This window comes from Homalodisca vitripennis, chromosome 1, assembly GCF_021130785.1.
Source record: "Homalodisca vitripennis isolate AUS2020 chromosome 1, UT_GWSS_2.1, whole genome shotgun sequence".
Classification (NCBI taxonomy): domain Eukaryota; kingdom Metazoa; phylum Arthropoda; class Insecta; order Hemiptera; family Cicadellidae; genus Homalodisca; species Homalodisca vitripennis.
The window spans coordinates 42,609,816-42,626,772 of record NC_060207.1 but is presented as its reverse complement, the minus strand read 5'-3'; the positions used below and the strand labels follow the sequence as shown (position 1 = coordinate 42,626,772).

The 16,957-nt window shown below is 34.2% G+C and overlaps 1 protein-coding gene across 2 annotated transcripts in view; it reads right to left on the bottom strand.

Moving 5' to 3' along the window:
* Positions 1-2,473: 2,473 nt before the first annotated feature.
* The window catches only part of LOC124360369, a 354,556-nt gene continuing 340,072 nt past the window's right edge, over positions 2,474-16,957 (bottom strand). Inside the window, exons 8-14 of one of the 2 annotated variants that reach the window (XM_046813942.1) lie at positions 14,888-15,131; positions 9,852-9,919; positions 9,219-9,299; positions 8,991-9,047; positions 8,510-8,818; positions 6,978-7,211; positions 2,474-5,826 (exon numbers count right to left, since the gene is read on the bottom strand). In XM_046813942.1, coding sequence (XP_046669898.1) covers positions 5,717-5,826; positions 6,978-7,211; positions 8,510-8,818; positions 8,991-9,047; positions 9,219-9,299; positions 9,852-9,919; positions 14,888-15,131 — 1,103 coding nt within the window. In that variant the 3' untranslated portion in view covers positions 2,474-5,716. Of the gene's footprint in view, positions 5,827-6,977; positions 7,212-8,509; positions 8,819-8,852; positions 9,048-9,218; positions 9,300-9,851; positions 9,920-14,887; positions 15,132-16,957 lie in introns of both variants that reach the window. The other variant, XM_046813951.1, reaches the window with a different exon arrangement.

Below are 16,957 nucleotides of genomic sequence, written 5' to 3'. Positions count from 1 at the left end.
GCTATCAAGATCTGTCTGAAATATGACGTTATATGGAGTTCCAGAAGTGCTTCAGTTTAGAATTTAAATTACGGGAAGAGTTTGAACATGATCTTAGTATCCGCCAACCCTCGTTTAAAAAATGCTTAAAATGTTGATAGCCTTATTTAGTTAGTCTAGTCATAAAAAAGTAAAAAAAATAAGAAATTATTTGTGTTGCACTCCGTACATCTATGTATTTTATTACAAACTTCTTCTAATAGTAGTGTGACAAAAGTAGTAACAATTAATTACGCAGTCATTCGACATCCGCCATAATACCTGTATCGCTCTTGATTTGTCTAAAGTAGTTCGTTAAAGTTGTTTGTCGTTTGGCTTATGAAATACACGATAAAATATTTAAAATTTGTATTCTATACTCAAGTTAATATATAAGTTAATATAAAACGTCTTAATAGATTATGCTATACTCTTTCCATCCTTTAGGGAACAAGTGTAATTACATTCGAAGTAAACTGTTAATTAAATTAAGATTTATTCGTTATATATGTAAAGTATTTAGTTCCGAGTGGAACTATACTACTGCAGTATAAACATAAGTCGTTGTAAATGAATATTTGTATAATATATTGATATGAGGAAATGGGTTACTTCTGTTGTAGACCAGTTCTTTGTGGTAAAATAAGACAAACAACTTAGGGGCTGTAAAACTCTAAGATTAAAGGTGACATTCCTATTAATGACTTTTATTTTTAATGAATGAGAACGGTTTTTTTCTTACACCCATGGAAAAACTAGTAACTTGCAACAAAAATTTTGAAGTAAATAATAAGTAGATTTTATAAGAAGTAGAATTTGGTATAATGTCTCAGAATTTTGTGAGACGATTTCAAAATATTTTTTTTAATTTTGAGGCATAAAGGCTTATTTCAAGAAAAGTAATTTGGGCATATATCGGTTTAAAACACAGTAAATAATTTGTTCAGAGTTTTAATACTTGAATCATTTAAACAGATGGAAAAAAAAATTATGGTTGCCTGTAAAGTCGGTTTTACGGGCGAAGATTTTACGTGACAACGTCTTTTTCTCGGTAGAATATTTATTGATATGAATATTATTAAATTGCACAATAGGAACAAGGAATTGAATGAAAATAAGAATTGCACAAATTTTAACTATAGAAATATATTTTGTTTACTAAAACATTGTACATAATTTGAAATTAATTAAAATTTGTTATTGTAAATGGTAAAGTTGAATAAAACATTTACTAAAATTGGAATTTGAAATTCTTGCTAAACACAGTTAAATTCTAACTCCGCGCGTGGTGATTGGTCGGTTTAGTTCGTTTGTTTGGTCGCACTGTTATGACAGGTTAGAGGTTATAATTTGTTATTTTAAATGTTTGACTAGCAATACGCGCTGTTTCTTCTCAATCGACTGAATTACGATTGATTGCAGAGTGATTTAAACTAATAATTTACTTAACACTATCAACATTTGTCAATAGTATGACATAACCTATAAACTCAGTTTCTCAACTTTTGTGTCAATCTAACAATTAATCAATCAATCATAGTTTACGATAATGAAATATCAGTGTACAATTATTTACCTTTATTGTTGTAGTTGTTGTAAATGACGAATCTAAGCACTCCACATTTTCACGAATAAACATAGTTATCTGCTTTATCCCGTGCGGCGGACCCACAGTTTATCTGCTTTATCCCGTGCGGATCCCGTGCGGCGGACCCACTGGACGGTCATCGTAACGTTACCGGGCGTTACACTTTTTCATGAGTGACTCCGAGCCGCAACCTAATTTAAGACGTTGTCACGTCAAAAAATGAATATAATGCCTTAAAACGTGCAATGAAGTATTCTTAACTAAGTTATAAATTAATAACGTTATAAATTTAGTTAATACGCATAAACTTTGGGGTCAAGGAAACGGACGAAACCAGCACACGCTAAAATTATTATTTTAATGGGTTATTTCTTTCAGTAGTGAATCATAATGTGATGAAATTACGTTTTGCCATCAAGTCTGGATGGACATAAGAGTTTTATAGCACTTTTACCGCCAGCAGAGCACTAATTCAATCTCGTTTCTCTCCTTAGTTATATTACAATCATTTTGAAACCACATTATTGTATATTTATGTCCTGTATCAATTTGTTTGAAATATGAATGTTGCACCAAAATATTTTCACTATGATTTGGATTATTTAATGTTACATAAACTCAGATATTTTGGCTTTGAAAGCAATGAATTAATATTTGTTTGGAAAAGTACCTCCTTAGCAATACGCAGTGTGAAAATATTGTCTTAATGGTATTACTTGCAATATCCTTTGTTTGATGTTTGTTTTTGACGATCGAAGGATTGTGAAGATATACTCGTATATTGCAAGGTAGTATTGTGCTGAAAGTACTATCTAAGGAGTATTATCTAAGGACTTGTGTAGGGAAAGTCGAATCAATAAGAACAACCATGTCGTAAAATATATATTTTTTGTTTTCATAGGCTTTGGAACGAATTATGAGAATAATCAATAGTAATATTATTATTATTAACAACTATACAATGCACAAAGTCTCTTCAAACATTGGTCACTTGATAATGTCTCTCTAAATCCCATACCAAAGCGTTGTATATGAGAAAACAAAATAATACAATAAATTGAGAGAGAAATATACATAGTTACACAAATATAGTGGCCTCCAATTAATATGAAATGGCTCAATACAAACCTATAGATTCATACGATCTGATAAATCATACGGTGTAGAGGCGTAAATTTGATTTATCAACAACATGAAATATACATAAACAACAAAACAATACAATTAGGAGTGAAATATACATACTTACACAAATTTATTCAGTTTCCAATTAAATATCAAATATCTAAGTACGAACATAGTTTACTTACTTGTAAATCATACTGTCTAAGTAAATTACTTGGATTTATCAACAGCTATTGAAATGTATTTAACCGGACATATATTTGGAGCAGTCTCAAAAGGTTTTGAATCTCAATATTCACTTCAGCGGTTTTAGAGTTGAGTGATATAATTGTGAAACTCAAGAATTTTTTAAACACATTCAATTATAAGTATTGTTATTAGTTATTAGGAACACATTGGAACCAGATATCCATACGAACAATGTTAAAAATATACTTCTTTCGTTGTATGAGTGTTTATATAATGTTGCATTTCCGTAGTTATAAATTCTCATTATAGATGAATTTATTACAAAATAGGACTGGCTTAAGTCATTGGTGGGGAGGGGGAAAAGCGACATTAGATCGTTTACCTTGAATCGTTAGGTGTTTTTTGGAGCGAAACTACTCTTTTCCACGAATCTTGTGTTATTAAATCTATGCCTTTCTTGATTAATCTTGTTACTTCCATCGTTGTTGAATGTCTTGTTGTTTGTTGTAACGCCCTGTGATTTTGCATCAAACCAACTTTATAGCATTTAAATGGCAGTTGTACGGAGGTAAACGAATTACAGTAAGGCCACACTCCTTAGCTAACTCACAAATAAAACATTTTGGAAAATGAGGATTCTGTGAATTTATGATTTCCAATCGTTCTGCTTTCTTCATGTCATCTTCAAAGTAAATCTTGTGATTTTTTTAGCAATTCTTACATCAATCATTTTTTGAATATATTGCTGGGGTCTTGTCCAACACTTTAGAAAGGTATGTATCATTATCAAATACTATTATTATTGCATTTCGTTTCGAATTTGTTGGAATAAGTTTGTTATTGAACCAGCCTAAAAACTATACGTCATCTATTTCTTCAGGCACTCACTATTTTTCTTCGAATAAAGAAGAAGACAGATTGGAATAAACCACTTGGTTCTACTTGCGTGAAGGAGTATTATTCTTCCCCCTTCTCCGAAAGGTACGGGCATTGTGCCTTGAACTGTCATCTGTACAAACGGCCTTTTTGGAGTGGTCTGGGTTCAACCACGTTTTATCAAGCCAGACTACTTAATAAAAATTTACGTTTGATGAAATCTACACTTCATGGCGAGGAAATCTACACCGCAATGCATCTACATCTGGCCTTTAAAAGTTTGCCAACTAACTTGTATTTAAACCCAAGGTGTTCTATAGCAAACGAAAAAGAAGAAGTATTAAATAAATGTATATCCTTCAACGATTGCTTTTTTATAGTAGGGTACTCCTTCGACATGTACTACGCATACACATGACGCAGTCCACTCCTATTCGCATTTATACAATACCCAATACATCCAATACAAACGTTATAAACGCACCAAATGTTTAATAAAACTGCTAAACAAGTCCTGAAAAGGACCGTTCATGGTCAGTGCGCTCCTACAACAGCACAGGACACGAGGATATACAGTAAGAGTGAAGCGCACATGTCGGATACTAAGCAAAGACTGAGAATAGCGTGTGAAGGGCGGATGTGGTGACGGCAACACCTTACGATTTGAGACGACCTGATTGGCTGCTTTGAAACGGTGGCATCATTCCCCTGACAGGTTCCAGTCATATTGTGTAATTAATTCAACTATAGTCCTCCTCGCATGAGCTTATATACTTTATTTTATTCTTGAACATTATTTCAGAAGCCAATTCATATTTCAGGAACTTTTGAGGAATATTCTTAGTGTGTTATCAGTCATTAACTAATAGTTACAGTTAACCTATTTTTCTTTTAACTGCTCAAAATATACTAAATATAGTTTTATATATAAAATAATTAACAAGCTGTACAATCATTATTTCAGTTAATGAATCACTTGTAGAGTAATTTTTCCATTGCAACAAACTTATAACAATAGCATTCGTTAAGCGAAAATACACATTACATGGCATGGACACTTTATATAATTCGGTAATAGAAAGCAACACTTTAGAAAATATATCATTTCAAATTAAAATACTTTCAAATAAACTGTTGAGTAATGGTGTTGAATGGAAAATATACTCTTTAATGAGTAGGCTGCAGAAGCTGATTACTCATATTTTACACTGTAGCACCATCACAGAAACAGACTCGGCAGAGTTCTGTCATTGTCTCTCACCCGGTTACTCTGCACTGGGGATGAACACTCGACATTCGCCGGTACATGTAAGTAGTGGTGAGGCCAGTACCTGTACCGTTACATACTCTTACTATCACTGTTCGTTTTGTACGTTTTACTGGTTGAACTGCACTTGAAAAATATTTACGGACATGTATACGAGATTGGACAATTTCGTTTTGTAGGTTTTGGTTTGTTTACATCTGGGCAGAGTACAAACATCTGTACTTATTTAGAACTTTTGTTACATGCTGGAAGAATAATGAAAATAGTATTGAAATACGACAAATGTGGCTATTCTGTCGAAATATTTAAAAATTTGAAATCCATCAGTTCAGGATAAATGCTATAACCCTTATTAAAGAGATTCTCCCTCCACCTATCGTACTCTTGTTTAGCATTTTGTTCCGTATAGAAATGTTGTAACATAACTTGATTTACACTTATTTTATTTGACTATCTGAATCGGTTCCACTTGTATTCGAATTCCACAAGTAGAGTAATAAAGAATTTGGTTCTGAAACAAGGATATTGTCAAGTGTGCATCTGAAAAAGCTTCCACTATTGTAAAGCGTAGATCCAAGGTGGACTGACTATGTCGTGTGTAGTGGTGGAGGCTCTAAGGGTTGACGGTTTGACAGGGGCTGAGAGCACTAGCATCACCTCAGCACCAACACCTGACTCAGCACCGTTAACGTCACGGTAACAATGTAGATCAGCGCGGCAGACATAGGTGAGGTCCGCTCACCGCTAGAGTCTCCGCACTTACCTGGAAACATAACGGTACTTATGAGTTCCCATACAGGTAAGATCTGTATCTTAACACCTGATTCAAATTGGTACAAATTAGGGAATTTCTCCTTCAGAACTTACTTGGTAGGGATAATATCTTAAATTGTAAAGTTGTAGCTCTTTAATATAACATACCTGAGGATATGCAAGTAAACAAGCATTTTGTTGATTACTTTACGAGGAATTGTGGTAATTTTAAAATAGTAAATTTAGGCATTATTCTAACTAGAACCAAAACTGGTTCCAAGAAGGGTTCACTTATGGTTAGTTTATACCTTCTATATTAAACTATAACACGTAAAGCAAAACATACGTGTCACTTATATCTTGACAACACTATGAATTTCCAGTAGCGGCCATCACTAACGAGATATTGGGGTAAATGGGTTGATAAGATAAGTCAGTTTAGTTCGGAGAATAATTGTTGGAGTGGGTCAAACTCCCTCAAGAGTTAAAGACTCTTGCTAACTTAAAAACTAGGAAGTAGTGTCCACTACTCATTGCCTCCAAAACGAATAACTGTCACTCTGGAAAAGAGTGCACAAAGGTTTATTAATAACTAAGTCCAATGAAAGGAAAAACTCAGTACTAGATAAAAACGGATGAATTAAATATAATTTAGGAAAACTGCTTGGAATTTAATATAATTTTTCCTAATACATTAATTTTGTATAAAACATCTTCAATCTTTTTTTGTTTTCACTATTTTTCTTTGAGTCTTAATATAAGATGTCCCAAATTTATGCTTCATATGATTACCACTGACAGCTTATAACTGAACCAAATATTTTTAAATGCACATTTTCGTCTCTTCATAAAAAATAAACCAACCTAACTGGAACTACATGAAAATTGTAAACGGGAAAGTGATTGCTCTAACTTAACGGTAGATATGCAATCCAATGCAAAGCTATTAGATAGCCTAAAATTAATAGGCTCTTAAGTAGCAAAAATAAATAAATCTTGTGTAAATGATTGCTATATGAAGCTATATACTTGAAACTTTACGTGAAACTTGACATAGATCAAACGGGACGATATAGCATATCACTCCATGCAATGTTTCTCATCGTACGAAGCGAAGTTTGTTACTCGACACTCACAAGAGTGTGGTCTACAGTCACCTACCATGCTGAGTCATATTGAAGGCCCAGTACTGGCCAGTGGCTCCAGGTAACACGTGCCTGTGACAACTCTCAGTGACAGTGGCCACCTGCAGCAGGGCACTCTGCCCGGTCTCCGGTGAGTTGTACATGACGAAGCAGTACCGCCGGGCGCCGACCGACTTCCTGCTCAGTGGCGAGGCGATCAGGTACCTGGTCGTGGCATTGCTGTCCGACCAGTCGGCGTGGCAAGAGTAAGCTGTGGACAGTTAAACAATTACCAGGAATGTGGAAATCAATAGAATTTGTTAAATACTTATATAGTACAACAGAACTGTAAGTGATTGTTCTATTTAAAATCTGTGAACTGCATTATTGAATACTTAAGTTGCACTTCAACCTATTATATTGCTACAGCTAGACAAATAGGATATTTAATATTTGGCTGTGACAAGCTCCTCATGTACATTTATGCCCGTATTTGTACTATACCACCGTCTTTTAAAATTATGAGAGATGTCTCGTTGAAAGATATAATGAATACGCAAACATTTTTTTAGTTTTTTTCTATACTATTTTGAGTCATTCAGAACAAATACCAAAATTTGTTGTTCCTCATTTAAATACTCAAATGGTATTCAATACAATAACAATCGTGTAGATGTGTAGTTATCTTAAAATGAGATACCTTATAACGCTACGATAAAAATGAGAGCGTTTAAAATTCCTGTTATTGAAGAAAACACAAGGTCATTTTACTATTGCAGGCTCTTAAGTGCATGCTCTACATAAATAGAACTTAGTTCAAAAATGTGGTAAGTATTCTGGCTAAAAACACTGGAAAACTAAAGTAGGCCTACTCAATATTTGTTCTCACAGATTTTGAAGAAACAATATTAATAATGTCGATTTACAGTATAGCTTATGCTTTTTCATACAAAAAAGAATCTTTGATGAATTGGGTCAGATAAATAACAACAAACAACAATGTAACGTAGCTATGGTGGGAAGGGATCATTCGATTTGAATATTGAGTTAAGCATCATTTCACTTTCCGCTTAGTGGAGCATCAGAAATTTGACGCTGTCACAGACTTAACTCCTGGAATCTGAAGGCACGCCCGTCTGAAGAGACAAAAAAGTCAGTAACGAAGAAGCTCAATTGTGAACCTGAAGAGACAAAGAGACTTTATTTTGTAACCTATGTGTTGAAAAGCTCTGTTGTTGAAAAGTGTAGATTTCGTTTTGACCTTAGATTCTAGGAGCGAAGTCTGCGACAGCATCAGATTTCAGAGCATTAAGCGGAAGGTGAACTGGAGCTAAACTCAACATTTACAAATAAGAACGTGTATTTACATGTTTCACATAGCTACGTACAATGCTTACCAGAAACAGCTTCAGAGCTGCACTGAGAGTGGAACTCCATGGTAAGCTCGGGCCCACAGCCCACCAGGAGAGCTTGATATTCCTGGTCACAGGTGATCTTCTCTTCCAGAATCTGTTTGCTGGCGCTGGCTGTGTTACCTTCACTCACTAAGTAGCGGCCTACAATGCCTACCAGAAACAGCTTCAGAGCTGCACTGAGAGTGGAACTCCATGGTATGCTCGGGCCCACAGCCCACCAGGAGAGCTTGATATTGCTGGTCACATGTGATCTTCTCTTCCAGAATCTGTTTGCTGGCGCTGGCTGTGTTACCTTCACTCACTAAGTAGCGGCCTACAATGCTTACCAGAAACAGCTTCAGAGCTGCACTGAGAGTGGAACTCCATGGTATGCTCGGGCCCACAGCCCACAGGAGAGCTTGATATTGCTGGTCACACGTAATCTTCTCTTCCAGCATCTGTTTGCTGGCGCTGGCTGTGTTACCTTCACTCACTAAGTAGCGGCCTACAATGCTTACCAGAAACAGCTTCAGAGCTGCACTGAGAGTGGAACTCCATGGTATGCTCGGGCCCACAGCCCACCAGGAGAGCTTGATATTGCTGGTCACACGTAATCTTCTCTTCCAGCATCTGTTTGCTGGCGCTGGCTGTGTTACCTTCACTCACTAAGTACCGGCCTACGAACGGACACTGACGTAATTCAGGGGAAGATGCTGAAACAAACAACGATTTATTCAAACCTTGCTCGTAGGCAAACTATAAATTTTAATCCAATGAAATGTGTTAATACAAATAATAAATAGACAACAAATCAAAATTAACTATATGATAGGCGCCTAGTTGAGGTACTTTAAAGAATGTCTATATTATAAAGTAATACTCACTAATTAAGGTAGTGAAAGGCAAGGTCTGCGGATTAAAGTTGTTCGGATGACAAGCATCCTCGGGCTGAGAGGTGCTGTTCTCTGTAAACAAAATTATTTATATATTAATTAATTATAATATTTATAATTGAAATTGTCAACTTAGAAAGAAAACACGTTACATTAATTTGATAGTTAAATAAATAATTTAATATATGTATATAAAACTGTGATCTCTTCCTTTTCGAACATAGTATTTATCCTTACAATATTCGATACAGTCAAATACATATAAACCATTTAACACTTTGAGTATCGAAAATGCTCAACATTTCGTACTTAAATTGGTCAGCTCACACAGAGCAATGCACTTGAAGCATGCCGCTACTGCTGCCTTACACGAGTCATTCCGCTAAGTAAATTAACTTCTAAATCTAGGAATCACTAACATACTAAGAATAGTGATATCAATCAATAGTAACAAAACATTCATTATAGACCTACAACATGTTTATAGCGCATTAAAAGCTAGAAATTCATAAAATGTACTGGAAATTATATGTTTACTTTTTAATTTCTATAGCCAGCAAACAATTACTAATTCCCAATTACTACTAGAATGTATTATTACCAAGAAGTAACAAGAACACTTACTTGAGTGTTGAAGTTCAATGACGTGGCCGTCCCTTTTGTAAAATACAAAACAGGAGTATCCACTTTGACTGAAAAATGGAGATTTTAATTAATATTTAATAGATAAATCTATATCAAAACTCTAGTGCTATGGTAAAAATATTACATAAAATCTAACAATAATATAATTAGTTTGAAAACTAATTACATGCATTGTACTGGCTATATATTTTGTGCTTTCACAGATTTCAGTAATGACAAGGACAAAGTAAATGGAATTGAAGCATAATTAAACTTGTATTGGATTTACACGTAACGAGCCGTGTGTTTCCAATTTGATTAGCAACAGTAATAGTATTCATTTTTCAAACACAAGAAAATTATTTGTTTCCAGTAAAATCAGTTTAGTGTGGTATGGTTGTAGAAACAGAGCTTTAAAACAGAGCTCTGTAAGAAATATTAAATACTTATTGACTAAAATAATAAAATCATATCGCAAATCAGAGCTACCATAGATATGAGGATATTGTGCTAAAATCAACAAATAATATTACATTGAATACATGCAAACAGATACGTGTGGAAATTACAATGTATTTACTTTTTAGAAACAAACTGTTTACGTAATGCATTTTCCCCTTTACAAGCATTTATAAAACATAGCTTAAATGTAATAACTACGTTTTTGTGTAAAAAAATTTTGAATCTATAATTAAATCTATTTCTTATTGTTACAGTTTAACACGCATGTAAAGGCTACAAGAAACCCAACATGTTTTCCTTCAAAAAAAAAAATACATTTGAATGTAGACATAGTAAAAGGGACTACATCCCTGAATAGTTTAGCAAAATCCTATTTTTTTGATAAGCAGAATTTTACACACCGGTCATGCTAGTGGCTACAAGAAACCCAACATGTTTTCCTTCCAAAAAAATACATTTGAATGTAGACATAGTAAAAGGGACTACAGCCCTGAATAGTTTAGCAAAATCCTATTTTTTGATAAGCAGAATTTTACACACCGGTCATGCTAGTGGCTACAAGAAACCCAACATGTTTTCCTTCCAAAAAAAAAAAAAAAAAAAAATACATTTGAATGTAGACATAGTAAAAGGGACTACAGCCCTGAATAGTTTAGCAAAATCCTATATTTTTTTGATAAGCAGAATTTTACACACCGGTCATGCTAGTGGCTACAAGAAACCCAACATGTTATCCTTCAAAAAAAAAAAAAAAAAAAAAAAAACATTTGAATGTAGACATAGTAAAAGGGACTACATCCCTGAATAGTTTAGCAAAATCCTATTTTTTTGATAAGCAGAATTTTACACACCGGTCATGCTAGTGGCTACAAGAAACCCAACATGTTTTTCCTTCAAAAAAAAAAAAAATACATTTGAATGTAGACATAGTAAAAGGGACTACAGCCCTGAATAGTTTAGCAAAATCCTATTTTTTTGATAAGCAGAATTTTACACACCGGTCATGCTAGTGGCTACAAGAAACCCAACATGTTTTCCTTCCAAAAAAATACATTTGAATGTAGACATATTAAAAGGGACTACAGCCCTGAATAGTTTAGCAAAATCCTATTTTTTTTGATAAGCAGAATTTTACACACCGGTCATGCTAGTGGCTACAAGAAACCCAACATGTTTTCCTTCCAAAAAAAAAAAAAAATACATTTGAATGTAGACATAGTAAAAGGGACTACAGCCCTGAATAGTTTAGCAAAATCCTATTTTTTTGATAAGCAGAATTTTACACACCGGTCATGCTAGTGGCTACAAGAAACCCAACATGTTTTCCTTAAAAAAAAAATACATTTGAATGTAGACATAGTAAAAGGGACTACAGCCCTGAATAGTTTAGCAAAATCCTATTTTTTTGATAAGCAGAATTTTACACACCGGTCATGCTAGTGGTTGAACGTTTTAACGTTATGTAACTTTGGAGTCAGTACTAATATTCAGACTTTTGTTATGTTTGGGTAGTGAGACTACTCTAATGTAAAAAAAAAATAATTATAATAACCATGGTGCAAACGGTTCTTGATTAGAGTAATCTTTTTGGTATTAGAACAGAAATGTTCGGCTAGAGCCCTTTTACATACAATTTATGTAGACGTGAAAATTCCATGATGAGTGGTGATGATTTGAAGTGGAATTATGAGGCATCATATAATCAACCCAAATAAAAACTGTTTCAGATAAGGATATGCAATTTACATGAATTTAAGATAACTGTGACATAGGAATGGCATTGGTCTTATGCATAACAAAATTAGTGTTCTTAATTCATAAATGAATAAGAAACATGTAACTCCCTGACACTATATCGCAAGGTTGGGTTTTAGGTTTATTACAGCGTTTTAGTGATGGAATTAAGCTTTTCAATTTCCTGCATCAGCCTTGATACTGACACTTTGTTGATGTAGTATTATTATTTTTATATATTACTACAAATATTCAGGGATATCCTCAATAGTTTTTATTTGGATCTCATTACAAAATTGCTCTAAATACGTATAATTCCCCCGTAAATTAACGAAAAACAGGATTTTCCTCCTTTTTTTATTAAAGTTGAGTTTTAAGAAATAAAATTTTAAACTAAAAATATCCTTACAAATAAAACTCTATTGCATTACCAAAGAAAATCGATTGCTAAGGAGTCGAGAAACCGTTGAACGGCTTGAAAACGAAAGTTCGTTCTTTGTGTAGTAGTGGGAGACAGAGGAAGAATGATTGTTATGGGTTAACTTAAATGCATGTGGCGCAGAAAGGGAGCGCTTAGAAACTTTCGTTCATTAGGAAATTGCTATTTTGACTCCCAGAATACTCCTAAAAGCTTAATATACATGACCTTTGGAATTTTCTCACTCAAAAGCATGTGCATCTTGCTTGATATACCTTGATTTTGGCTACATTAGTTATTTAGAAGTCAATATTAAAATCTATTATACCAGAGAAAACTATTCTAATCACGAAAGAGCAACGGAAGGGCTCAGGGGGAATGATACACTCTGAAATTTGAAGGGAAATATTGTTAATAATATACATACATGCCACACTTTTGCAGACATTATCATGCCGTTCTTATTTATACGTTAGTTTAAACATTTAGATTTTTATATTTCAGATTTGTGTGTGTAGAAACTAGGATGTGAAGACGTCATTTAAATTTATATTTTTCATCAATTATTCTGCTCCAAGTCCTGTACGGAAATAGTATAATAATCACAAACTTTAGAAAACTGAATTTTTTTTATATTTATCATGCATTACTCACGGTAAACAGTACGTTATTATATATTACACATTATGAATTAGGTACATGAGAGTGAACTATGAACTGTGAGTACATTAAATAATACACGATTTAGAGAGGCGTTTAGTTTTGTTACTTTGTTATTGCATTGATAAAGTCTTGGTTGTAATAGTAGATTAAAACACTAATTATGCCATGGTTATAATTAAAGAATAACCATAATACTAATGTCTTACCATTTGTAATAAGCAATATATTTATTATTGTGTTTGTATTTGCACTAATAGAAGTCATATGAAGTAATTATTGATTTTATGCATTAATTATATGTATAAATTATAAAATTCTTACATTTCGGCACTGTGGTATCAAAATAGACTGGTATATCTTTGCTGTCAGTTTTTATATTTAAACGATATGTTTATTATTGGCTGAGCTTTACGAAGCCTGTCATACGAGGGTCTGGAAAAATTCCAATTATATCAATAGATTGATAACGACCTGATGTGTAAACTTTAAATATTGCATGAATCGTCATTTCTATAATATAGGCAATACTAAGTTCTATGATTGAATATTAAAAGGTGACACAAGATTACACTTCAGCGCACATTTGCGTTGTGCTATCCTCCATAACTCAACTAAATGTTTATTATTTGAACACTGCTAAGAAAGCTTACTTAATGAAGAAATATATTAAGTTCATCTATCTTATGTACAGTATTGTGCGAATTAATGTGAACAGAGGTCGAAATTAAGTTTCTATACGTTGGTGCACCTGCTGTGCATATTCTGTCAGCTGTTTTGTTCAAGAAAACAACATAACCTCAAAACCTTATTGACATCTAAACACGTGCTTTTTGTTACATTAGTATTATATTTCGTTATATCTTAAGTTATGTATGCAAGTTTGTGTTATTTTGTGTTATTTTCATTGATCTTGTGAAAACTGTGCAATCAGGTTTAGCTGTTTATTGAATACCACACCTAGGAAATGAGAAAGGAGCATAACACTTGGACTCAGAGAGACATTGCAAAGAAATATTATTTAAGTTTGGGTGCTGTAAATAAATGAAACAAAAAAGAAAACAGCGCCTGTTGAAGTGCAGCGGAAATGAAAATGTGGAAGACAGCGGAACACTACTTCTCGAGATGAAGCCTTTCTTTTGCGTGATAGTAAACTTCATCCGAGAAAAACAAGTTATAACCTTCAGCAAGATTTAGAAAAGGCTAGAGTAACACTTAGAAGGAGGGAGAAGAACCATGAGACCGCAGAGGAAATGATTTCTAGAGCGCCTATGATGACAAAGCGACTAAATTGGGCAAAAAAGTACACTCACTGGAGCGCAGAAGATTGGAGAAAAGTGTCATTTTCTGATGAGACACACTTTCTTGTGGGGGGGCCAGCGATCAAAATTCGTTCGAAAGGCATTCAATGAATCACTTTCTCCAAGCCAATTTAACCAAACAGTTAATAATCCCACCAAGAATATTTTCTGATGATATTTTTTTATACTCAGGAACTAGCACTCTTATTCCTATTGAAGGTATCATTAAAAGTGAAAAGTACAAAGCATTGCTGAGGCAACGCTTAGCTATAGACCTTGACACAGTCCAGGCCAAAGGGATTGATATTGTTCAACAAGACTCAGCTCTGTGCCACGTATTAAAAGACTATGAACATTGCAATTTTATATGTACCGTACTAAAAATACATCTCATACTAAAGCCAATTCACATAAATAAATTCAATGCAATATAGGATATGTGACTGTGGTATTATACTTACCAGCCTATAGTGATATGGACAACAATTCTAGCCTGGGTGTCGGAATCAGTCTCGTACGAGTGACAGACAGCTCGCATCTGCACCTTGCTGGGGCTGCCGGCCGGGCTCACGCTCTCCTTGAGGGTAGCGTTGCGAGGGGAGAAGTGGAATGTTTTACTGTGGTCCAGGGTGTGCCACTGGTGGTGCTCAGTGAGCCACTTGGGGAAACGGCAGGACTTGGAGTCTCCGTGGTGGTGCGACTCCACTGGGTGGCAACACGTAAATACATCAATATAAAGGTAGATCATGACCATGGTCATTGTGATCTTCAGAATTCCCTGGTGGTGCTCAGTGAGCCACTTGGGGAAACGACAGGACTTGGAGTCCGGGGTGGTGCGACTCCACTGGGTGGCAACACATAAATACATCAATATAAAGCTAGATCATGACATGGTCATTGTGATCTTCAGAATTCCCTGGTGGTGCTCAGTGAGCCACTTGGGGAAACGACAGGGGCTTGGAGTCTCCGTGGTGGTGCGACTCCACTGGGTGGCAACACATAAATACATCAATATAAAGCTAGATCATGACATGGTCATTGTGATCTTCAGAATTCCCTGGTGGTGCTCAGTGAGCCACTTGGGGAAACGACAGGGCTTGGAGTCTCCGTGGTGGTGCGACTCCACTGGGTGGCAACACATAAATACATCAATATAAAGCTAGATCATGACATGGTCATTGTGATCTTCAGAATTCCCTGGTGGTGCTCAGTGAGCCACTTGGGGAAACAACAGGGCTTGGAGTCTCCGTGGTGGTGCGACTCCACTGGGTGGCAATACGTAAATACATCATTGCAAGTGAAAAGTTAGATCTCTAACTCCTTTAAGTAATATTTTTTTACGTATAAAACATGTTTTTACGTTCAAATAATAGATAACAACACATAACATTAATTATTTTGTCCACTAACAAGATATTTTTAGTTAAGAATTTAACAAAATACGCAATACAGTTTTACAGAATCGTCTGCAAATTCAATATTAAATTAGCATTAGGTATTTTTTTTTAATCTTCAGTACAAGACTTCATTCCTTAATTGCGGTGTAAAACTTCAAAATATAAAATTTTTGTAAACGGTTGAGTAAAATTTATGTTAAAATTTGTTGAACTAACATTGAATAAAATGCTTTATACAATAATTTATTAAGCAATATTGTTGTTTTTAAATTCACCTCCAGAAAGAAATCTCGACTCATTGGAGAGACCGTAACGATTTTGTGTAACATTAACGATAAAATATCATACTATTTTAAAAATACATGTAGATAAAATAAAATGTGAAAGATGTTTTGTAAAAATAAACAACATTAAAAAAATTTGTTACAGTTACTATATTTATGCCAGAATGTAAAATCGAATGTATTGTTGGTACTTACAGTAACAATGAATTGGCTATTTTTAATGTGTCATGGTGCAATAAACAAACTACACAGTATAACGTATTTTAAATTTATTTCGTGTATCATTGGAGACTTTTGTATAATAATTATATGTTTTGTTAAATACTGTGTTGCGTAATAACCTTTTACACTAAGAACTATTGCTAGTGGGTTTGCCACATTTCCCATAATACGTTATCTTAACCACAAGAAATGAAATGTGCCACCTGACCCCACTAGTATCACCATTCCTAATTCATATTATATCCTTTACTTTATTTTTAATAAATCCTATAACTTTATTTTGGATTAGACTCTTACCCAAACACAGGCAAAACACCAAAATTATTATTGATATAAATTTTCAAATTAAATCAGCTAAAAGACAAATTTTGGTTAAAATAAACAATAATTCTTTCATCTTATTTCAAGATATTGCACCTCTATGATCTTGCACTTTTAGCAAAACCATAGAAATCGGTTTGGTGAACCTCCTAGTACTCTGTACATTCTTAGTAAGAAAAATGTGTTTTGAAATCATGTTTCACAATTACTCAGTCCAAATATAGGAAATCAGTTTTTGCGTTTAAACAGAAGAAATGGGATGCAAATTGGTGTGGTAAAACAAGGAACTAAGCGTTACTAGCATGCT